Source organism: Lepisosteus oculatus, chromosome 18 (genome assembly GCF_040954835.1).
Source record: "Lepisosteus oculatus isolate fLepOcu1 chromosome 18, fLepOcu1.hap2, whole genome shotgun sequence".
NCBI classification, from domain to species: domain Eukaryota; kingdom Metazoa; phylum Chordata; class Actinopteri; order Semionotiformes; family Lepisosteidae; genus Lepisosteus; species Lepisosteus oculatus.
In genome coordinates this window covers 12,598,671-12,624,447 of record NC_090713.1, presented here as the reverse complement: position 1 = coordinate 12,624,447, position 25,777 = coordinate 12,598,671, and the positions used below count along the sequence as shown (strand labels likewise).

The window sequence follows — 25,777 nt, the reverse complement described above, 5'->3', positions numbered from 1 at the left end:
TGTAACTTGCATTTCACCTGAACATGTTTACATTAACATTATATTCACATACTGTACTGTACTAAAACAACAAAAAATCCATATTAAAACTGTTTACATAAATTTACACAGGATTACAGAAGGGACAGACAGACTCTGCTGGATCTAAAACAGACACAAACTACTTGACAACAATGATAGTGCACAAGACTCCCCACTGTGAGTTGTCAGCTTTGGACAATGCGGGGTGTTTGGGAGTGTGGGGTCCACCGGCTAACTATCTGATATCTCCGAAGAAGACAAAGTGCCTGTTTTGAATTAATACATGGGTGAAATATTGGTTTAAATATTTAGGAATGACTGATAAAGGTCTGTCGAGATAAGAACAAAAATTCAAGTTAGAGAGAGAAAAGTTGTGCGCCTTTGCCTATTAAGCTTTCGATGCGGTTCTATGACGAACAATTTAATCAGCCAATTGAACTTTTAATGCAGTGCTCTCGATTAGAGATGTCAATGGTTCAGATGGAAAAAAAAAATTACACACAGCTGAAAGTTAGAGGGCTGTAATTGATGGTATCTTTCCCCCCTAGTGGTGACCAGCGGTAGAGCATTAATTGTTCTCTGCTGTGTCACAGAGAGAAATCTGTACAGGCTTTCCCAGGAAGGCAGTATCCCCACACATGTTTCCAGGAAGTGTCAGGGAGAGACGGCAGCTGAGAAGGGTGCACAGCCTGTACAGAGCTTTCCCCTCAGCTGTGGCCAGAGATCATTCCACTAAAGTATGAGACTATTTCAGTTCCCAGCAGGCCAGGGAAAACAGGGAGCATATCAGGAAGATGACCCTATATTAACAGCATTCCCCAAGATGTAGTGCACACAGAATCTGACATGAATATCTGCCTGTACACTGCAGGGAATACAGTCCCAAAGTAGCTCACATCCAGTCCACACAGCGCCAGCAGCCTGGGTCCATGTCTAGCAGGTGTTGTAACTGGGGGACAATGGCTCAGACCAGTCTGCTAGTGAAGAATAAGAAGTGGCTCAGTTCTGTCTCCATTCGAGTATTGTGGCTATTGGGTTGTTTAAGAGGGGAGACACAGGGGGACATAGTGGTTAACATGGCTGTATCGCAGTGCCAGGACCCTGGTTCAGCTCCGGAACTGGGGAGATATTTGTGTGAAGTTTGTATGTTCTCTCTGTGTTCTCATTTGTTTCCTCTGTCGAACCCCTGATGGACTGACAACCAGTACAGGCTCCTGTGTTGGGCCCATTGCTTGCTAGCATAGGCTTTGGCTCACTCATGACCCTGAGTTAGAAACAGTTGAGTCCAGGACAGACTGGGTGTCTCCTGCTCTCTACACACACAGAGAGCACCACTCCTCTAGCAGACTGAGGAGGAAAGGAGGCAGTGGGGACAGGTCAACCCCACAGGTGATCAGTAGAAATTCTGCAGGACACAAGGCCAGGCCATGAGCAGTTGATGACAACAGTTGAGAGTCCTCTAGGGTTTCTCACAGTGCCTGACATCCCAGCCATGACCATGATGTCATCAGTGTACTCAGAGTCCCGGATAGTAGGATCAGGACAGCCCGGGATGGAAAGCTCCTTGCTGACCCAGCGCAGGCTTCTATTATAGACTGTATACTTCTACTACATAATCACTTTTTGAATTCTAGAGGTTTTATAAAATATTTGAGAGGACAGCATTCCAGGTGGAAAATGACTATTTGGCTGGTAGTCTTATCACACTAAACTAAACTGTATCCTTAAAGACAAATAATGAAAACTGAAATGAATACATTCTGGGTCCAGATAAGGCATTTGACAGGGTACTACAGCCTTTTGTATTTGAAACTTGTAGGATTTTCATAATGGTTTTATTGTTTGGCTACATGTAATGTAAAAGCAACCAAATGCACAGGAACAGGTTGATGGTATTCTGTTCATACAGGGAACAAAACAAGGAGATTCTTTTCACCACTGATTTATTCTCTCAGAGTGTACGTCTACAGAACGATACAGAGGGAGGTGATATAGCAGGAGAACACACAATCAGGCTCTTTATAAAGATGGTGTTAGTTTATACAGCAGAAATTCAACATCTTTTCCTGTTCTCACAGATGTAATCACAGACTACAGCAACTTTTCAGAATAGGGATTAATTCTGAAGCAATAATATTGGGGAATCTATATCCCTGGAGGTCAAAATTAAATTTAATTTACAATAGGATTGGGATAAGATAAGATGTTGAGCAACTGCAATACCCAGAAACCGAGAGAACACATTAAAATATAATTAAGAGGTGCTAGAAAATCAGCTCAAGCAAGACTTCAATAGATGGAAACTGCTGCCTGTCTCATTCTTGAGAAGGATGAAGACAGCAAGAATGAAGGTACTTCCAGGATTTCTGTCTTGTTCTAGACCTTCCTTATGCCTCTCAATGACCATTACTAAAACGTCTATTTTATGTGGTTTAAAGTCAGGGTCCCATGCTATTGTGACCGTCGCAGTTCCACAAAGGTTAGTGTCCCCCGCCGCTCTACCCCACCGGTTCATCCCGCAACACCTGGGGCACGAACACGGGTCTCCAGCATAACACAACAGTGAACCATCCACATGAGCTAAAGGTGGCTGAGGTTCTTGCTACGCACAGGGAGGGCGATGACGTCACTGTGTCCAAACTAGCTCTGCTACACTATTTCTATAAACCCCTCAAAATTACTATTTCTTTCTTGATTTTGTTCACAATACAAATTCTTGAGATTACTGTATTTAAATTGCAGAATTTATTTTCATAATGCTTTGCTTTGTTCTGCTGGAAGCAAGCAGGACAGGCAGGAGAAAGTAAAACTAGAGACACGATCGATAAGGCAGGGGTTGAGCTGAGAGGAACTGATTAAAGCACCAGGGAGAGTCTGATGGAGAGTCGTTTAACATGCAGAGTTCAAAGCACAGGAATCAGTCCAAGATGTGGTCAAACAGGTAAGGTCAAGCACAGAGAAAGAGGAGAAAACACTGGGAAATTCAAAACTGGGAAGAAGTAATTGAGACTCTAAAATGAGAGGCTAACACATTAATAAATTTTGCAAACCTAATTTACTACCACAGCTACATTCAATTCAATTCAATTCAATTAAACTTTATTGTCATTAAACCTACACAGGTGCATAGTATAATGAAAAGTGTTTCTCATTAGTCACCCAGGTGCAGTATATAAATAGGACAGAAGATAAGACAATAGACAGTTACACAATAGCAATAACAGTAACATGTAATAACATAACATAAATAACATGTAATCAAGTAATCAAAACTTTGCAAAATTCCACAAACAGAGAAAATATAACAGGACAAAAACAGTGCAAGGTAATTCTTGGAACAGTGCAAAAATAGTATGGTTAAAAATAGTATGGTTAATTAATAAATATTAAATATTATTATGCCTGTTACAGTTTTACTGTGCTATCGAGGGGACAGTACAATTTCGGCTTACTGTATGTGTGTGGTGGTGTATATTGTATACATCCTTTCAAATTTATGAACAATATCAGAAATCAAAGGAGGAATACATAAGTTAAGAGTAAGATGCAAATGAGAAGGCGGTTGCCACTTCCACAGTAATTGAAGAATCTAAAACCATACAAATCTGTATAAATCCACCAATTCACATTCACAGAGAGAAAATGAGTAGAAAGGTCATATTCAATATTGGAAGAAACACCGATTGCAAGCTAAATATGATCAATTTGGAGGCACAAACTGTTGGAAGAATGTCCAGGAACACCTGGAATATCATAAACATATTTGGCATGAGAATAAAATGGGGAAAGATACTGTACTTAAAGAAATATAAAAAAGCTACTTTAGAACTGTCAGGACTGTAGCCATGAAATAAATCACTAGAAACTGGTTAAAGCTGGACAGACCTTGTGTTCAAATGAAGAAGGACTCTATTAATTAAATCCCATGGAGAATATTACCCACAGAATTATCAACAACATATACATACTGTATGTGTAAATAATTTGGGCAAATGGGAAAGACTGCATGTCAAGATATTAACAAAGAAGTGAAGAACTTTTTTTGTTTTGTACTTCCTAGGTGTTGATGCATGTGAAATGTTGTGTGTCTCAGAATATCTACATAAAACAATAAAAACAAAGAAATCACCAGTGTTCACTTACTTCAGTGTTGTTAATTTACAGTTGGGTTCCCTCAGAGCTGCAGACAGCAGTTTCACTCCTGAATCCCCCAGGTTATTGTAACCCAGTTCCAGCTCTCTCAGACTGGAGTGTTGAGACTGAAGAGCAGAGGCCAGATCTTCACAACAGCTCTCTGTTAGTTTACAGCTCCACATCCTGCAGACAAAAAGACAGGAGCACAGCTGAACATCTGCACAGCTCATCCACATCTTACTTTCCAAGTCTTCACTCCAACATCAGCAGGAATATACAACATCATGTCATTATCCATCTCAGAGTGTCCATGGATGAGGATGATGAAGATAACTGCTGCTTCAAATTAGGTTCCAGAAGGAAGACAAAAGATGAGAAGAAACTGCCAGGAAGGGCAACTTTCACTTTTAACTATAATAAACATTGCTTCACATTTATTATTATATTTTATTATTATGTCATCCTCTTATAGTTATTTTAATCAGTTACAGTGTCGTTGTTGTTGTTTTTCTTCAAATGGTGTATTAATCCCAAATGTAAATGTCTAACACTGGAGTAAGTGAACTGGAGACTTTTTATTTTTATTTGTAGATATATTGAGAAAAACAGCATTCCCTTTTGAAGAAAATAAACAATTTGAATTAAAAAAAAAAAACGACCTGGGTTTTAACTATAACTATGTATAAATATGCATGTTATATGAGTTGGAGCAGTGGCACTGTGCTAAGGATCTGCGCCTGTAGCTGGAAGGTTACTGGTTCATATCCCATGGCTGGCAGAAGAATCCTACTCTGTTGGGCCCCTGAGCAAGGCCCCAATTGCTCCAGGGGTGGTATACAATGGCTGACCCTGCATTCTGACCCCCAGCTTCTCTCTGTGTCCGTGTCTCATGTAGAGTAAACTGGGGAAAGATTAATTCCTAATGCAAGAAATTGTGTATGGCTTATAAAGTGATCTTATGTTTATAACAGAAGTAACAATAATATGAAGCAATAAACAGCATACACACACATCACCTAAAGACTCTCAGCACAGAAGAAATAGATAGACCCTTTAGGATCCAAAACAAACACAAATTAATGGACAACAGTGATGGTGTGCACGTTTCCCCTTTCCAACTTTAGAGAGTGATCTGTACAGGCTTCCCAGGACAGGCTGTGCATTAGCAGACAGCTGAGATCAGTGCATAGTCTGACAGAGTTTTCCCCTCAGTTGAAGCTAAAGACTGTTCCCTTAAGGTATGAGACTATTACAGGTCCCAGCAGGCTAGGGAAGAGAGACACATCAGGGGGATGATCCTACACTTCAGAGAGGAAGTGCAGACAGAATCTGACATGAATATCTGCCTGTGTACTGCAGTGAATACCGTCCCAGTGTAGCTCACATCTAGTCCACACAGTGCCAGCAGCCCAGGTCCATGTCCAGCAGGTGGTGTAGCTGGGTGACATTGGTTCAGTGCAGCCTGCTGGTGAAAAATGAGTAATGGCCCAGTTCTGTCTCCATTCTCCATTGTGGATATCAGTGTATTTTCACAACTAATCTCCAGCAGTGATCACTGGATTTAAAAGGTATGGTTAGACTACAAATTTTATTCATGAACTTTATTTCTTTGACCTGCTCTCTCAATCTGTGGCTGCATCCACTTTGTCTGAGCCAGAAAACTGAACTTTAGTACAAGACAGCAAGTCAAGAGCGAGTCCATATGAACTAGAATTCTGCCTAAGACTTTGTCGGCCACAGGGGAAATCTTTTAGCTTGGGATCCATCTGGAAATTTCACTAGAATTTAGATAACATTAATACAGTTGGGCTTCACTGTCAAAAGAGTCTGGACGATCATCCAGACAAAACCTGACCGGAGCTATGTATTTGAACCTTGCTAGAGAGAGCTTGCTATTCTGTGTTTTTAAGGAACTCGCATTTCCTGGCTAAAAGAAACTTCAATTAGAGACGTCTCCAATTTATAATATCTATTTTGTGGCACCTGGGTTTTTCACAGTGCTCTCATATATCAGTGTAATCCGAGTCCAGGATAGTAGGATCAGGGCAGCCAGGGATGTACAGCCATTTACTGGCTGCAGCCGATGAAGAAGAGAATGAGGTTGTATTTATTTAGAAGGCAGGTAATCTCTTATTTCGCCACTGTAGGAATTATTTAAGAGTTGAATACACAGTAGAAGTCAGGAGTACTTTCTGGGTGATTAGAATGTTAGGCCTCTGGAACACCTTGTTTGAGCACACACCCTTATAATAATAATTAATAATTGCTTACACTTATATAGTGCTTTTCTGGACACTCCATTCAAAGCACTTTAGATTACAGGTAATGAGGATCCCCTCCACTACAACCAATGTGCAGTCCCACCTGGATGATAGTGCGCCATAACGCTCACCACACATCAGCTATCGGTGGGGAGAAGAGCAGAGGAATGAAGCCAATTCACAGATGGGGATTATTAGGAAGCCATGATTGGTAAGGGCCAAAGGAAATTTGGCCAGGACACTGGTGTTACACAGCTACTCTTTTCAAGAAACGCCCTGGGATTTTTAATGACTACAAAGAGTCAGGACCTCAGTATTATGTCTTATCCGAAAGACAGCGCCTGTTTACAGTATAGTCTCCCCGTCACTATACTGGGGGCATTAGGACCCACATGGACCACAGGGTGAGCACCTCCTTGTTGGCCCCACTAACACCTCTTCTAGCAGCAACCTACGTTTTTCACAGAAGGTCTCCCATCCAGGTACAGACCAGGCTCATACCTGCTGAGCTCCAGTGGGTTGCCAGTTGTGAGTTGCAGAGTGATATGGCTACTGGCCTTAAACATAGTACTGTAATTTGTGTGTTCTATTGTCTGTGGTATAGTATACAGTACAGTATGTCTGGTATAATTGTGCCTCTAATTATACCAACTACTCAGATTATGTATATTCTGGAAAAATCACAAATTGGGTTTTTTAAATATTTACTTATTCACTAAACAGCTCAGTCAATTCCTGATTTTCACAAGTTTTGTTAACCCCGCATTCACTACAGTGCATAGTGGAGCGAAACAGACCTGCTGTGATCAATTCGCCAACAGTTTGATAAGTTTGATTGCCTATTTGATAGTTGGAGTATTTGAGCGAAAACAGTGAAACAAAGAGACCGAAAACGCACCGTTACCACAAGGAATGGGAGCATTTTTTCGCATTCAAATCTGTAATGCTAGCGTCTACGCGAAAAGCAACATTTCAAAACTGCACACAAAACGTATGATGTGGACTTTCCCGCTAAAAGTGAGTTACAGAAAAGTGGAAAAATTAAAATCTCAACTAGCAGCAGTCGCTTTTCACAAGACCTAATACTACGCTGGGCAAACGTCCCGAGATCGAATTCTTCCGCGACGGGGGTACCTTTAAAGCGGAGACGACGGCACCGAAAATTTTTGGCGCGCCCTCTCTTTAAAGCCCTGGCCAAATACGAAGACAGTACGTACAGTTATAATTCAAACGGAATTAAAAACTACACATCCCAGTTACCATGGTGGTGCTTGTGATCATTGCGTTTAACCAACGAAACAGGGCGAAAAATCAGTCACATGACTTTGGGGCAGAGTTTCGAAAGCTTAACCTATCAGCAACAAAGCGAAATTTACACGATAGGCTACCTCAAACTGTCAGTTACACGACTGTGTATGTCGCTTAAGCCACTCCTATTTGGCATTTTAGTTATGGAGGCGAGAAAACGCCCCCCCCCCCCCCCCCCTCTGGGTGCCTGATTTGCCGCCATGTTTAACCGTCCGTGTCCGAATCGCAGTAGCTACGCGTATGAAATAAAGTTCATCCCAGCTACAAAACATATATATTTTTGTGGTAAGAGGGCGCAAAACATCAGTATTTACTGCTATTAATTACTGTACGATTTATAGTTGAAATCTGAGCCTAGATATAAAGTTAGATATAAAGTTAAAATCTCGACAAAGCAATGTAAGAAATACAGAGAAAAGAAATCCTTTCTGACATCTAAAATCAGTTTCGATCAAGGTCTCTAAAACGAACAAGAAAAAGAGGATTTTCGGAGGGCAATTACGCTGTGTTTATATAGGATAAGTGATCTATGAGCAATCTAATTTCTTGTTCGTTTAAAACAGTGAAATGTCAGCTGCAAAAGATCGCACCAGAAACAGCACTCTCTCTGCCTGTCATAGACGTTCAGGAAAGGCTGAATGAAGTCATGTTAAGAACAATAATTCGGTGATCAATAATAACAGTTGTAGGACAAGAAACAAAAGATAATGAAAACTTCTTTAGGCTAAAACTCAAGTTCATTCTACAAATTAAGGCAAATGAAAATTCAGGATGTTAAAGTGCTAGAGGTGTAAAAAATACAAAAATGCACATGAGTAAAAAGTTTTAGAAATGGAGCAGGTGTTGCTTTGAAATAAGCAAACAGAAAAAAAGCCATGACTAAAGTGCAGAAGAGGGATGCAGGAACACTTGCTTAGATATACAAAAAAAATCACAAAAAGGTGTATGTTACAAAAGAACATGCAAACATGTTCATCATGTACATCAATTTCCCTTCACGATCAATAAAGTCTTATCTATAAACATGAAACAGAGTGAGGAATCAGATTTTTAGCATGCATAAAAAACAGCAATTCTGTCAATAAGCCCTAAATGAATTAATAGCAACCATGGTTTCATGGAGGGCTTCTCAGATAGTTGGGCATTCAGGTAGATTGCCAGGTGAAAGGATTTGTAAACATACTTTGTTAAAGCAAGTCAGTTTTTTCTGCAACACATAAAATACATTTTTCCAAGAAAGTTTAGCCTTTGTCACTAATGAAACCACTAAATAAAGACATAAATATAGAAATCTTAAGATTTTGTTATTCAATGTTGGTAGCAGGATGAACTGTGCTAAGTGTATATTTTGTCGCAGCTTTGCTGCAAGATGTTAACAGTGAAAAAAGGTATTTAGAAATGAGTTATTTCAAGAAGAAAATGTTCAGAATAATTGCAAATCTAGCAGGATAGAGAAAGCACAGAAAACAGGCAGTTAGATTGATCAGATTAGTATGAAAAGTTATTTAGCAAAGGGAATGAGAAGAGTGACAAACTAGTATGCTTTAGATCTTTTTATCTGGACCAGGGAAAACTGATCATGTTTCTCTATAACAATAATAAAAAACTTTATTTGATATATCAACATTAAAGGTGGCATCTCAAAGCAATACAGTAGATGTAAAAACAGATAAAAGGACCACAGATTACAAAGTAAATACATATAAGAAAGACAAGCAGTTAGAGGTGCTACCAAAATTAGAAAATGAAGCAGATACAGACACTAAGTCTTCTGAAAAGAAAGGTTCTGAGGTTAGATTTAAATGCACTCAGGGTACGTGACTGCTATCACTGGGAATACAAATTGAGAGCTCTGGGGTGCAGCTAGAGAAGACCCTGTCACCCACAGAATGTAGATGTTCTTGAGGACAGCTAGAAGACCAGAGTCAGACGGACAAAGGTGGGGAGTAGACAGATAATAAGCCATATACTGTAGGTACTGAATGAGGATGAGGATTTTGAAGTTGACTCGAAACCTGATAGGTAACCAATGCAAGGACTTGAAAACAGGTGTAATGCATCCCTGATAGGATTCTCGCTGTCATATTCTGAACATATTGAAGATTGCTCAGTGTGAATTTAATTTCCCCAGTGAACAGGATGTGCATTTATTAATTCTAGAAAAAAAAGCCTTTCTTGATTTCTCTAGTTCTTAGTTTCTCTAGTTCCCTTTAAAATAAACTATTATTCCACAATGCAGAGTATTATATGGACAGTATTTACACATGATATTGTGATTTAAAGAAATGAACACAAGCAGCTTTTCGAGATTTAAGTGTTGGCTGAGTTATTGCAGGATAAAAAACTAGAGATGTTGGTAAGAAGATAATTTTGGGATAGCTGAGGAATACACTGATAACAAGAACACTTCCTAATGGGGTTAGGCATACTTTTGATGAAGATGATGAAGTTAACAGACTGTATGTTTACATAGATACTGAAATGAGGATTGTATTTTTGATTTTGTGTAGTTGCTAGCATTGAACTGTGTGTTGGATGCACATGAATTGAAGGAATGGGCAAACATTGCTGATGCGGATCCACAGAGCCAGCATATTAAGATGTTTATAATTAGAGGCAATTTGTTTAAATAACTAGGTATGGATACTGATGTGCAAGAGAGGTGGAAAGGCTGTTTACTTAAGCCAGCACTATAAAATATTTTATTCTCAGTGAGATGCTGCCATTTCATAGTGGGTTTCTAACACTGTGTATAGTTCAATCCACACAGTGCCTTTACTTCCATCCATTTCTAATCTCTTTATCCAGTACAGAGGATTAGGAGCCTATCCCAGTAAGCAACGGACACAAGGCAGAATACACCCTGGACATAGCGCCAGTCCATCACAGGACAGACAGACACAAACACACACACACCAGGGCCAGTTTTCCCATAAACCAATTAACTTACCAGTATGTTTTGGAGTGCGAGAGGGAGTCATATCACACATATGGAGAAAAACCATGTAACCCAGAGAGAACATGCAAACCCCACACACACAGGATGGCAGGAATTGAACCTAGGACCCCAGTGCTCCAAGATAGCAATGCTAACCACTTTGCCACCATTATAAATGGATGGATATCTTAGTTATCTTTCTAGTTCACAGGTTTGCATGCATAATTTAATTTTGAAAGCCACTGAGACATCAAGTACTACTGTTGTATTTATGAAAAACAAAACAAAACAAAAAGCATACTAACAACTGTGCCATCCTACTCTTTAGTTAATACAATTTATTATTTATAAACAGTTAACATTGTTAGCAAAATATTTTGAATTGTATTTAACTCTATTTTTCTTTAGTTTTGTATTTAACTTATTATATGATAGTCAGATTTAATGTATATTTGAACAATGAAAATATATTTTTACAAGATGCGGGGGAAAGTGCAACAACTTATTACAGTGCTAAATTTAATATTATTGCTAATAGTTTATGCTAACACCTAACTTTCTTAATTAGATGTATTTAAAACAGTGAACTAAGTGTAAAATACCATTCAGAAATACAATCGAGAATAGTTTTGTGGTGTTTATATGGATGAAACGTTTCTAAAATGTATAACGTAACAAATTTAAAGACGATTACATTCTGTAATCTTTCCACTTGTAATGTCATTAGACAGAACAAGAAGTTTCTGCTTTGTCTAAGGATGGTATCAAAAAGTAGTCTAGGTGGTGAGAAAGCTGTGCTTAATGATAATTAAGTGACTTAAAAGTAAAAAGAGATGGTTCATATTGCTTGATTAATTTTAAAAACTAAGTTATAAATGCAGACGCGATCGCTGCCATAAGCGCTCCAGGCAGTAGAACGTTCGTTCTGTGCTGCTGCGCTCCGCACCTCCTCCCTCTCTCGGTGCCGCGCCCCTCTCTGACGGAGCGCAGTGGGCGGTACGCTATTTTCAGAGCCTCTGATTGGGAAAAAAAGACCTGCTGATGAGTTTCACACAACAGGAAGAGAAAAGAATGGGATTTTTTCTCTTCGAAACGTGTGTTGTCTTTATGAAATTCGTGTATTTTAAACGTTTAATTAAGAAGTAAAAACCTTACAGCGTACACAGAGATTCTGAGCTGATCACGAGGAAGAAAAATCACCCATTTTTCGCGCATAAAAAGTGGTTTTTAACTCTCGTAACCCATTTTTATAGGTTTTAAAGTCGTGCAATGTCTAAGTTAAGCAGGAACACACCATTATATCTCATTTTTTATTTCTTTTTTAAAAAAATTAAAAATCGTTTGCCCAGCCTACTAATACAATCATCGCATCGTTCTCTGTGTGCCACATCCTGGCTCATCACAAAAAGTCGTTCAGGGATCGAGAAGTAATAAAAAAGCGTTTGTTGAGACTGCTGACTTGCTGTTTGGAGATGTCGAAAACAAACATTTTTGGCGAGAAGTGTTCAGACAGCTGTTGCCTGAAATCAAAGAGTTTCTCAAGTCGTATAAACATGGTGAATATGCCCAGTTAGAGGATAGCCAGTGGCTTTTGGATTTAGCACTCCTCACAGACTTGACTGAACTGCTGAATGACCAGAATGTCGAGTTGCAGGGACAAAATAAAACATGATCAGCAGTGTCAACACATTCAAGCTGTTGTAAGCTTCTCAGTGCCAAAGCTCACATTAAGGTAGGATATTCTTTTTTCTTAAATAGGGAAGATTACTTGTTCACTGTAGCATGAGTCACTTGTTTTTATTTGCTGTCATTTTAGTGAGGGGTATCGTTATTATGCTGATAATAACAGTCTGTTTTCCCTATATCAGAGCTTCAAATTCACACTGGTAGATCGCACTGGACTGGCAAATGAAAAAGTAGATCCTGCATTAAAAAAGGTTGGGCACCCCTGAACTAGAGGATCACATACTGTACATGAAAAGGTCAATGATGGGGATTTAGAGAAGATAGTTCTTGTATAACCAACTTGTTTGCTATTTGAACAGGCAAAAGCAGTAATGACACACAAAGGATACAGCATGATACTGTGTATTTGCACTTTCAACATTTTTTAATAAAGTTAATCTTTTTTGTGGAATTCTCAAATCACAGGCAGAGAAGCATGAATTAAGAATTATTTAAAAAATAGAAAAAAAGAGCAGAGATAACATGAAGCAAACAGAGGTGATGACACCGTCTGGCTTGTCCCTTTCAGGGAGATGACACCCTCTGCTCCTAATCACCATCTCTCTTCATCACATCCCACTGCTGAGACTCAACATGCTTTCTGTCATAAAAACATACACAACCTCCTTGATGCCTAACTCTCATGCCCCAGATTGTGTATTCACAGCTGATGGTACACCTCAAACCCGAGCCCAGCAGCCACTGTCTTTTGATCAGAGCTTTGCAGCCAGACAGACCTAACTCTCTCACCTGATACCCCTTATCATCGGGGGGAGGGTCCCTCTGTGGCACCTCAGATGCTGGCAAATACACACTGACTCCAAACTCACTAAACACTCACACAGTGGGCTCCTGGACATCCCTGGTCACTAACACCAAAATAGGCGGCTGTCCCTTTAAGTAATTCAATCTTCCAACTCTGTAGGCTCTCCACCACAATCCCCTCCAGGATTTTCACTCTTCCTGGTCCCTTCTGTGATTTCCTTATTCTCCTTCGAGACTAAAGCACTCCTTTCTCTCCCCTCATTGGGGTTCTTTCACTGTTCTATTCACAGTCTCCTCCCAGACTGTTGTTCTCCCATCTCTTCTCCTTATTGGTTTGTAGCTGCAGCCGTTAGTCTGTCTTCCCTGTCACAGATCTGTTCTTTCCTATCACCTGTGGTTACCGAGGCAACACGTCTGTTGACAACTCTCTATTGACAACTCCGACTCCCTGTCAGACACACCCCGTTTATTTGTAAAAAAAAACAGATGATTTTATTAACATCCATCTTTTACATCTTCTACACACAGTGGGAAAGAAATAAACAATGTAAACATAATGCTAGGATATATAGTCAAAAGTGTAATTATTCTGCGTCAAGGACGTCCACAGGACAGTGTTGGAAATTTAAATTTTACGTCACCATAAACAACATATTCTGCAATTGGTATACAAAGTATTACACATGCAAGTGATCTCCCATATCCTCTAATTCCAGCAGCTGAATACTGTATGTCTTCACAGTAGTGAGAGGAGTATTTAGAAAAAGAACATATTAATGAGTCAGTGCTGTCCACGGGAATGGGAAATGACATGATGCTACTGGTCACTTTCATCAAGTTTTAGCAACCAAATTAAAACATAGCGCAACAAACCCTATATCATAAGGAACAAGTCAATCTCTACCTTCAGGAGTGTGTTTTACATCCTAATCAGACAACATATAAGATAATTTTCCTGATGGTGCAGGAATAATGAACAGATACTTGAGTCCTTATTATAGTGGACATATTGTAACAAAAGCAATGACTTGTCCAAATGTCAAAACCCTGCATCCTTCCTATGAAACAGTAATGAATTTTCCAAAAGCTCATCCCATGACTGAGACATCTGTCCTTTTTGCTGTGTCTCCAGTTTTTCCTGGTTCGACAAAAACTGTGACAGATTGGCTGTGTGTTGCTGGTGAAACTCGCTGTAACTCAGTGAAATCTGACCATTAAGATTTTGCAGAGGTTGAAAACTGATAAAGATTATATTGTACATACTTGTCTGTAGTCTAATCCTGTGACTAGCTATTATCTCACTTCAATGGAGGTACCAAGAGCATCTCTCCATTGAGAAAGAAAAAATATTTCATGACACTTTATCACTTCCATTGCTTGGAAGAACAAAGACAGTGGCACGGAAGGATCAGAAAGAACAGAAAAAGAGAAGATTCTTGAAGTTTTGGAGGAGATTTACAAGAGTGACTGATCAGCTCTCCAGGCTCTCTCTCACGGTCTACATAGGAATACAATTTTAGCAAGTATTATCATCTGTGATGTATAGAAATGTGTTTAGACTTCCATATTACATTTCCATTTGAGAAATCTCAAAAAGCTAAGTCTTTTCCTTAGTTTTTCAAAGACTGAGGTGTCCTTCTGTATACCTGTCAGTCTGATTGAGATCAAATAAACTGTGATGTTATCAGTGTGTTACGAGTCTGGCAGCCCGATCTACAGGAGATAGCTAATACACAGTGTCAACAGTGGCACTGGCAGTAGCTCACTGATAATAATAATGGACATTTTCATAATTTTGTTTCAATTTATTTTTTTATTTTGAAAGACTAAGAATATCCCTTATCTGTATAATTATGTTGTGGCAAATTAGTGTTCTGGCGCACTATGGCTGTCGTTGCATCATCCAGGTGGATGCTGCACATTGGTGATGGTGGAGGGGATCCCCATTACCTGTAAAGCGCTTTGAGTGGAGTGTCCAGAAAAGTGCTATTTAAGTGTAAGCAATTAATTTATTAAAATTAATTAATTAATCTGTATAAGTGAATTTAATCTAAGTTCATGTGAAGGGGAAAACAATCACAGGTCTCATTTGCTTCAACGTGAGAAGTCTGCAGGAGGGTTAGCGAATTTCAAACTATAAAAAAAGTGTGGATACAGAAAAGGCACTTAAAAGAGTATTACAGCCTTTTTTGTATTTGAAACTTATAGGGAATTGGGTTTTCATTATGGTTTTATTGATTGGCCACATGTAATGTAAAAAAAAAAGAAGCACAAGTGTAGGATAATCATATTCCATCAGAGAGCTTTAATTCATTGAGGGGAACAAGGCTAGGAGATGCTTGTCACTGATACACTGATTTATTCTCTCAGAGTATAAGACAACAGAAGGAGATGATATAGCAGGAGAACACACAATCAGGCTCTTTATAAAGATGATGTTATTATATACAGCAGAAATTCAACATCTTTTCCTGTTCTCATAGATGTAGTCACAGACTACAGCAACTTCTCAGAATAGGAATTAAACAAAGAAAATTCTGAAGCAATGTTATTGGGGAATCTATATCCGTGGAGATAAAAAATACATTCAATTTACAGTAGGATTGGTATAAGAGTAAATGTTATTGCAGATTAAATTGCAGTAACCAGAAACCTAGAAAACATTAAAATGTAACTAAAAGGTGGTAGAAAATAAGCTGAAGCAAGACTTCAATAGATGGAAATTGATGCCTCTCTGGCTCTCGGGAAGGACTGAGACAACAAGGTTGAATGTACTTCCAGGATTTCTGTCTTGTTCCCAACCTTCCTTATGCCTCTCAATGACCACTGCTAAAACGTCTGTTTCATGTGGTTTAAAATCAGGGACCAATGCTATTTCTCTCAAACTCTTGAAAAGACTATTCCTTTCTACAGTATTTTTTTTTTCATAATACTCTTTTTCTTGTGATTATTGTATTTAAATTGTAGAAATTATTTATTTTCACAATGCTTCGAATTAAATTAAATATAAAACAAGGTTTCAAGTGAGATGAATACTTCTTGAATACCCCATTTTGATGGGGAGCTGTCACTCAGGTAGTTGAAGCTTTAAGCTGAGCTGCACAGAAATAGGACTGTATTCATAATAATAATAGGTTACACTTAAATAGCACTTTTCTGGACACTCCACTCAAAGCACTTTACAGGTAATGGGGACTCCCCTCCTCCACCACCAATGTGCAGCCCCACCTGGATGATGCGACAGCAGCCATAGTGCACCAGAACGCTCACCACACACAAGCTATGAGTGGGGAGAAGAGCAGTGTAATGAAGCCAATTCATAGATGGGGGTTATTACGAAACCATGATTGGTAAGGGCCAACGGGAAATTTGGCCAGGACACCAGGGTTACACCCCTACTCTTTTTGAGAAACGCTCTGAGATTTTTAATGACCACAGAGAGTCAGGTTTTACATCTCATCTGAAGGACGGTGCCTGTTTTTCAGTATAGTGTCTCCGTCACTATACTGGGGCATCAGGAACCACACAGACTGCAAGGTGAGCGGCCCCTGCTGGCCCCACTAACACCCCTTCCAGCAGCAACCTTAGTTTTTCCCATGAGGAATCCAATCCAGGTATTGACCAGGCTCACGTCTGCTGAGCTTCGGTGGGTTGCCATTTGTGAGTTGCAGAGTGATATGGCTGCTGATGATTTGGGAGAGATTTGGGAGAGTTTGAGTGGTGTAGGTTTTACCTGAGATTTTCTTCCCTGCCAAATAAACTTAGAGAAATTTGACTTTATCTGACATTATAGGGATACATTTATACTATCACTTAATTGACAAAGAAGGCAGTGTGGCATTTGAACACCATCAATATCACTTTTATTAATCAGTTACCCAATTCAAGGTCGCAGGTACCCAGAGCCTGTCCCAATAAGCACTGAACACAAGGCAGGACTGAACCCTGGACAGGATGCCAGTCTATCAAAGGGCACACACTCATACCAGTGCCAGCTTTCCCAGAAGTCTACTAACATACCTGCACGTTTGTAGACTGTAGGAGAAAACTGGATTACCAGACAAATTTGGGGAGAACATACAAACTTCATACAGATAGCACCATACAGATAGGGCAGGCAGGAGAAAGTGAAACTAGAGACACTATCGAAAAGGCAGGAGTTGAGCTGAGAGGAACTTATTAAAGCACCAGGGAGAGTCTGAAGGAGAGTCGTTTAACATGCAGGGTTAAAATTCAAAGCTGAGAAAAAGTAATTGAGAATCTAAAGAGATTAACACATTGATCACAGAAAGAAATCACAGAATGAATGCAAGAGTTAATAGTACCATTCAAATGAGGAAAAGGACGTTGGCACTTCCATAGCAATTGAAGAATTTAAAACCATTAAAATCTGTATAAATCCAGCAATTCACATTAATGGATAGAGTACAAGTAAAAAGTTAATATTCAATATTAGAAGAAAAACAACTTGCAATCCAAATATGATAAATTTAGGAGCACAAACTGTTGGAAGAATGGAACACCAGGCATAGCATTTATGATATGAAATCTGGTATGAAAATAAACTGGGGAAAGAGTCTTGAAGACAAACCGGGACAAACACCAGATGAACAGCCTTCAGAGGCAGAAAGATACTTGTTTAGAACTGTCAGAACTGCAACCATGAAATAAATCACTAGAAACTGGTTAAAGCTGAACAGACCTTGTGTTCAAATGAAGAAGGACTCTATGAATGAAATCTCATGGAGACTATTACCCACAGAATTATAAATCAACAACAACATATACATACAGTATGTACAGGATGCCAGTCTATCAAAGAGTCAATTAACCTACCAGCATGTTTGTGGACTGTGGGAGAAAACTGGAACACCACACAAACATGGGGAGAACATACAAACTCCACACAGATAGCACCCCAGGTCTGGAATTGAACCCAGGGCCCCATGTGATATCTGCTGCAATGAGCTGATGGAAGCAGTAACCTGGAGACTCAATGCAGGCGCAGGCTCTGCTGGAAGCAAGCAGGGCAGGCAGGAGAAAGTGAAACTAGAGACACGATCGACAAGGCAGGGGTTGCGCTAAGAGGAACTGATTAAAGCACCAGGGAGAGTCTGAAGGAGAGTCATTTAACATGTAGGGTTCAAAGCTCAGGGATCACTGCAAGACGTGGTCAAACAGGCAAGGTTAAAGCACAGGAAGAGGAGAAAACACTGAGGACATTCAAAGCTGGGAAGAAGTAATTGAGGCTAAAATAAAACATTAACATACTGATACATTTTGCATACCTAACTTGCTTCTACAGACAAATCTTTTCAGATGTATATAAAATAGAAGAAAACACAAGAGGAATACAGGAGTTAAGAGTAAGATACAAATGAGAAGTTGGGGTTGGGCCTCCCACAGTAATTGAAGAATCTAAAACCATTCAATTCTGTATAAATCCACCAACTTTAACTCAAGGAGAGAATATGAGTAAAAAGTTCATATTCAATATAGGAAGACACACCAATTACAAGCCAAATATGATAAATTTGAATCACAAACTGTTGGAAGAATGGCCAAAATTAGTGATAAGTGAAATGATTTAATCAATTAATCTCTTTACTGTGCACATTTAAATCCGCTTAATATTGAATATTTATATGGAATTTTACAACTAAATAGAAATTTTAGTAGCTAAGCATAAAAAGAAGAGGAGCATAATGCATCTGATGGTCATAAACTATTTTATTTTAGGAACATAAACATATTATGTAAACTGTATACAGATACAGCCATTCAAAATGCACGAAGTACACTGCGGTAAAACGGCGTGGTGTATCATAATGCATCATACCGCAGTTATTATAATAGTATCCGGAATCACCTTGTAAAACCTCCAGGTGGAGCTAATAAAGTTTATATGGCTGGTATTGGTATTTTAAAGAAAAATACACACCAGTATTCCACTTTCTCCCTAAACATTTTAAGCATGAAAGTCTTTAATGTAGTTATTTTGGAAATATTTTTACGTCCTCCTTCTGACAATATTAAGTTTATATACTTTCTGAAAAGTGATAATGTTTCAACCTTTTTTGTGAATTTGCTCGTTATCGGCATAAACAAAAGCATTTTAGAATTTGATTAAAAGGGAATATATTATGGAATCACGTATTTAAAGAATTTAATATAATATATTTATATTCATGTACTGTCTGACGGAATAAACTGAAGAGTTAGTTAATGCGACACAGAAGATAATATTGATAAGGTAGTGCTTTCAGGCTCACACTCTACCAGCTGGGGAATTGAACCCACACCTCCAGCATCACTCAACAGGGAAGCAGCCAGCTGAGCTACAGTGAGATTCACCTTCAACCCTGACGGACCAGGTCCCTCCTATTCATATGAAAGGCAGTGACGTCACCGCGCTGGCAAGCCCTCATCAAAGTTTAACTCGTTTAGAGCACCATACATTACAAACTCCAAGCATTTCATTTTGAGCTCACACCTGAAGAAGGCTTCACAGCCAAAATGTTACGTTTTCTCCCTTCAGCACAGAATAAACCTATTACTTGTTCCTTTGTAGACTACGCAGGCTAACGTGGCTACGCCACCTGAAGTAGGGTTGTACAGTGGTAATAGATGTGGGTGATGTTTTCCCCATTAAACAATGTGCTTATTGCACAAATCCTGCTGAACTAAAAATTAGACACAAGAAGAGTATAATTGGATAATGTTGTGAGGATCTGGTGGAATTTCTCTGTAAACTGAAGAGTTATAGAGGAGACACATACTGTATCACCTCTTTATACACTTGTAAAAAAGAACATTTCACTCAGTGGGCGATGCATTGTTATCTCAATCACCTGCTAATTCATTTTATACCACGAGAAGACAGGAGAATGTGATTGTACTGTATCTGTACGGAATGTGTGTTGCGTTTACAAAATTAAAGTGTTGAAAATGTATAATTAAAAAGTAAAAAAAAAACTTAAAGCTTATGCAAAGATTCTAAGATGATCATGAGGAAGTGTATTGCATGTCTAATGGTCTTACCCCATTACTCCCGTTTTGATTAAAATCGCATGTTTAATTACTTTTATTGATTCACAGTCTGATAAAGATGGTGCGTAATTGCGCATCAATCAAAACCCTGTTTCCCTGACTGTCAGAAAAAATAATTAGCTCACTGATACGTTTATGTAGAGGTTGTGGAAATTCTCCGAAGTTGTGGTCTTTAAAATGCATTTGGTTTGAAGGCTTTCTGTGTTTCCCTTGCGAAGATATGGACAAAAGAATATTCGTGAGTGGTAAAAAAAAGGCATAAAAATAAGCTTGGAAAATGATTTTTTTAATTAAAAAAATTAAAATAAAAAATGAAATATAATGTGTTCCTGTTTAACTTATACATTGCATGACTTTTAAACCTATAAAAACAGGTTTTGATAGTTAATAACCACTTTTTATGTGCAAAAAATGGCTGATTTTTCTTCCTCGTGATCAGCTTAGAATCTCTGTGTATGCTGTAAGGTTTGTACTTCTTAATTAAACGTTTAAAATACACAAATTTCATAAAGACAACACACATTTCGAATAGAAAAAATCATATTCTGTTGTCTTCCTGGTATGTAGAACAGATCAGCAGGTCTTTTTCTCCCAATCAGGGGCTCTGAAAATAGCATACCGCCCACTTCGCTCCGTCAGAGGGGGGCCACCACAGAGAGAAGGAGGAAGCGCGGAGCTCTTTATTGCACAATGGCCGTTCTGCGTCTGCATTCATAACTTAGTGCTTAAAATTAAACAATGTAAATGTAAATCATTTTCTTTGACTTCTAAGTCCCTTAATTATCATTAACCACAGGTTTCTCACCACTTAGACTACTTTTTGATACCATCATTAGACAAAGCAGGAACTTGTTGTACTTTCTAATGACATTACAGATGCAGCCATTCAAAATGGGTGAGGTATTTCACGGCATACCGCGACACGCCCACCGGGGTATCACGCGGTATCACGTGTGTCACGTGACTAGCTATCCGGCGTCGCCTTGTAAAACCGCCAGGGGGAGCTTAACCTCTCATGTACAGCATTCGAGCCTTTAATTTTGAACTGTGTATTACAGCATGTTAATCATCAGTCATTCAAATGTTGGTATATTTTATGAAAGCAAGATTGCTCAGTTGGACAAAAGTACACAACCTACCTTTATCAGAAATATTTATGCATCAAAGCCTTTACTGAAGATATTACTAATAGTATTAATAATGGATGACTTTGGACAAGCTGTATACTCAAAGTATAATTTCTTTAGCACATTTGTACAAGCATTTGGAATCTGTCCAAGCCATACTTTGTCAGGCATTTTGTTTTACTTCAACGGGCATAAAAACTTCCTTGCTTTTAACAGGGCGTTTCATAATTTCTAACTACGAAAATGATTTAAAATGCGACACCTATCATGAAAAGAAAAAAATACACACCAGTATTCCATTTCTCCCTAAACATTGTAAGCTTCGAAGTCTTTAACTAACGTGATACCGGAGTCAACAAGCATACTTTTAGAATTTGATTTAAAGGGAATATAATATGGAATCGCGTATCTCAAGAATTTAATAACGGTATGATTATATCCGTGTACTGCGGGAGGGCTGTTTCGCCTGCCTGCTTATGCGAGCTGTCTTGTAGCCTACTGGTCTAGTTGCGTGACTACCAACTGGCAGGTTGTGTGTTCGAATCCAGCTGGTGCTGGACCTTTCAGTTTTATTTATTTATTTTTTAATCGCGTAACATAAACATATTACCGTATGCAAACTGTACTGTATACAATATGTATATGTATATTTAATGTCTTAACTGTGCCCGTTTAAGTATTGAATATTCATATCTAATTTTACCACTGAAGGGAAATCTTAACATAAACATACAGTATATGGCTGGTCTCGGTACTTTAAAGAAAAAAATACACACCAGTATTCCATTTCTCCCTAAACATTGTAAGCTTCGAATGAAACCACTAAATAAAGACATAAATATAGAAATCTTAAGATTTGTTTTATTTAATGTTGGTAGCAGGATGAACTGTCAGAGTGTATATTTTGTCGCAAAGTTGCTACAAGATGTTAACAGTGAAAAAGGTATTTAGAAATGAGTTATTTCAAGATGAAAAAGAAAACATACACGAAACATGGTTTCATTACGACCAGAATCGGTCTTGAGATATTTTTAACTTGATTTACAGTATTTGAGAGGTATGTCTTAACACCGATACTACAGTGCTTAAGTACTGCTCACGTATATGTTTCTAGGTTTATATTATGCATTTCATACGGTCAAATTACTTTTGAGCAACTAATAAGAAGCGCGAAACGGTATGCGTTTTAGTTTCGTTTTGTGCTGGAACCCGTGGATTGATTAGAGATATCAAGTACATACAAGTCATTTTTTAAATGTTGTAGTTCGTCTTGAAAAAATGTTACGAGTACATCATCTATCAACAATTACACAGGTTCTGTTTCCATATTGCGGATTTTGGTTAGGTACAGTATTATCAAATCCAGTGGCGCTGTGTGTTACTTTACTGAGTCCCAATCTGTGATTGAAACCTGTAAAACCGGTTTAATTCGTCACAGCCAGCACTCTTCAGGTGTGAGGGTCTTCTGCTCAGAATGAAACGCTAAAATGTTTGTGTATATTCTAATGGTAGTGGGGGCAGGGTGTGTGGGAACAGGTTTGTTCTTCACACCTGAAACATTTTCTCTGAAAGGATTTTCTTCGGAGTTTAACCGATCTTGTTACAGCATGTTACAGTTTACTATTATTAACCATATTAATTTTAAGTGCTTAATGTAAAATCTTGTAAAAATATATTTTCATTGTTCAAATATACATTAATATACATTAAGTCTGACTATCATATAATAGGTTAAATACAAAACTAAAGAAAAAATAGGGTTAAATATAATTCAAAATATTTTGCTAACAATGTTAACTGTTTATGAATAATAAAATGTATTAACTAAGGAGTAGGATGGCACAGTTGTTAGTATGTTTTTTGTTTTGTTTCTTTTTCATAAATACAACAGTAGTACCTGATGTCTCAGTGGCTCTCAAAATTAAATTATGCATGCAAACCTGTGAACTAGAAAGATAACTAAGATTTTAATACTAATTAAATGACCGCGGGCACTTTCCACCCCCTCTACATTCTCAGAGTAGAACAGACTAACCTTCTAATGAAAGACGGTCCACCCCCCACGGACAGGAAAAGTGCCCACAGGCACTTAAACTTAATATGGTCAGTAACAGTAAACAGTAACATGGTAAGAAGGAGCACGTACAAACGTTTTCGAAATAACCACATGTAAGACTCTGATGCTTAAAATGTTTAGGGAGAAAGTGGAATACTGGTGTGTATTTTTTCTTTAAACTACCAATACCAGCCATATACAGTCTGTAACGTAGGGATTTCTATATGTCTTTATTTAGTTGTTACATTAGTGACAAAGGCTAAACTTTTAGCTTCAGTAACGTGTACATATCTCCCCTTTTTATAAAACGACTTGGTTGAAAACTGTTCCAGAGCCACTGTTGTTTCATCAGTGAAAAGTACATCATGAAATGCCTCTCCCTGTTCAATCCACTGGAAAAAAGAAAAGGAGCATAAAGCTTCTGATGGTCATAAACGATATTAATTTAGGAGCAGCATCAGAGGTATGTTTTTAACTGCACTGCATTGGAGAGAATACCATAGTGTGTTTTTTTTTTTACTCCCTGGCGGAAACTGGCTTCCAGAAGAATCAGTATGGCTCAGAGATTAAATAAAACTTCACAGACATTAACGAAGAGCATAACGCGTGTACTGTATACACTGCAAGTACTGTACAACCCAACTCTCTGCAGGAGTGCTGGCTGTGACTAATTGAACCGGTTTCACGGGTATTTTCAAAGTAGGAGGCGAGATTTCCAGCGAAAGACACCCCCCCCCCCCCCCCCCTCAAAAACCCAGTAAATACAGTACTTACTAGTTAAAGGCTAGGCTCCCGACTACGGCGAAAGGAACCCTTCTTTCATTAGAAGACAATGAACATATTTAAGCCCTGAATGAATTAATAGCAAACATAGTTTACATAAAAGACATTTTTCCAATAAAGTTTAGCCTTTGTCACTAATGAAACCACTAAATAAAGACAAATAAATAAAATCTTAAGATTTTTTAAATACATGACTTTGCTAAAATTTATTTGAAAATAAAAACAATTACAACCGCCAGGGGAGAGAGAGAACAGGGGAGGGATGTTGGTTTTGCATAAGGGGCGGGGCTATGGAAATTAGGTCTGTTTGGGAATGTGTAGTTACATGTTCTGGCTGTTTGTGAATTATCGTTGTTGAGTATGGAGTGTTGAGGTATTGATTTTGTGTAATGCTTTATGTTGAAAATTGAGGTGGATTTTGTTTATGATAAACAGGATAAACTGGGATGGGAGGAAGGTTTGGTTTTGCATAAGGGGCGGGATTATGATAATTGGGGACTTTGCGAGAGTAAAATGGTTTGATTATTTGATTTTGTATTGTGGTTGTTATCTATGTTTTTGGTTGGTATTATGTTTATATGGTTGTTTTTGTTGGTTGGTTGTTATTATGGTTATTAATAATACGATCTATAGTTGAAATCTGAGCCTAAATAAAAAGAAAAAGCAAGTGATTAGGTTTATGAGCAATCTAATTACTTATTCGTTTAAAAAGCTATATAAAATAAAGTTGATTATTAATTTGCTGGACAGAGCGGTGAACATTATTATGCATAAGACAAAGATAACGATCCTGATCAGTTTAGAAATCTTTGTACGCTGTAAGGTTTTTACTTCTTAAACTTTTAAAATACACGTTTTGAATAGAAAGAAATCCTCTTCCTGGTACAGTATGTATAGCAAACCAGCACGTCTTTTTTCTCCAATCAGAGGGGTGTCAGATGGTGTCAGCCAATCACCATTCTGCGTTGGGTAGCAACGGGTGACTGTTCTCAGGCGGAAGATGTAAACAGCTTAATGTTCGTGTTAAATAATTTTTTTAAATTAAAATTCATTCTATACAGGAATTGCATATTTTGGTACCGTTTCATAAAACTTTCATGCTTAAAATGTTTAGGGAGAAATGGAAGACTGGTGTGTATTTTTTCTTTAAACTACCAAGACCAGCCATACACAGTACAGTTTACATACATACAGTAATGTTTATGTTCCTAAATTAATATCGTTTATGACCTACAGATGCGTTATGCTCCTCTTCTTTTTATGCTCAGCTACTAAAATTTCCCTTTAGTGGTAAAATCCATATAAATATTCAAAACTAAGCGGATTAAAATGTGCACAGTAAAGACATTAAATGATTAAATCTTTGCACTACCAACCAATGCACCACGAGTGCCCCTGTCGGTAATTTTGGCCAGCCAATCACTTGCCCTGCGGTACCCTCCGGTGCCCCGCGGTGGCTTGTGGGTAGGTTACCGTACCGCGGGTTTTTACCGCGCATTTTGAATGGCTGCATCTGTATGAGCAATCTAATTACCTATTCGCTTAAAACGCTATATAAAATAAAGTTTATTTAGAGATGAATGATCAGTGTCGCAGTTTAAATAATTTT

General features: G+C 38.4%; 1 protein-coding gene across 1 annotated transcript in view; it reads right to left on the bottom strand.

The window, feature by feature from the left end:
* The window catches only part of LOC107076077 (NACHT, LRR and PYD domains-containing protein 12-like), a 703,435-nt gene that overhangs the window by 606,590 nt on the left and 71,068 nt on the right, over positions 1–25,777 (bottom strand). The window contains exon 10 of the mRNA XM_069180182.1: positions 4,165–4,338. Within this exon, the coding sequence (XP_069036283.1) occupies positions 4,165–4,338 (174 nt within the window). The remainder of the gene's footprint in view (positions 1–4,164; positions 4,339–25,777) is intronic.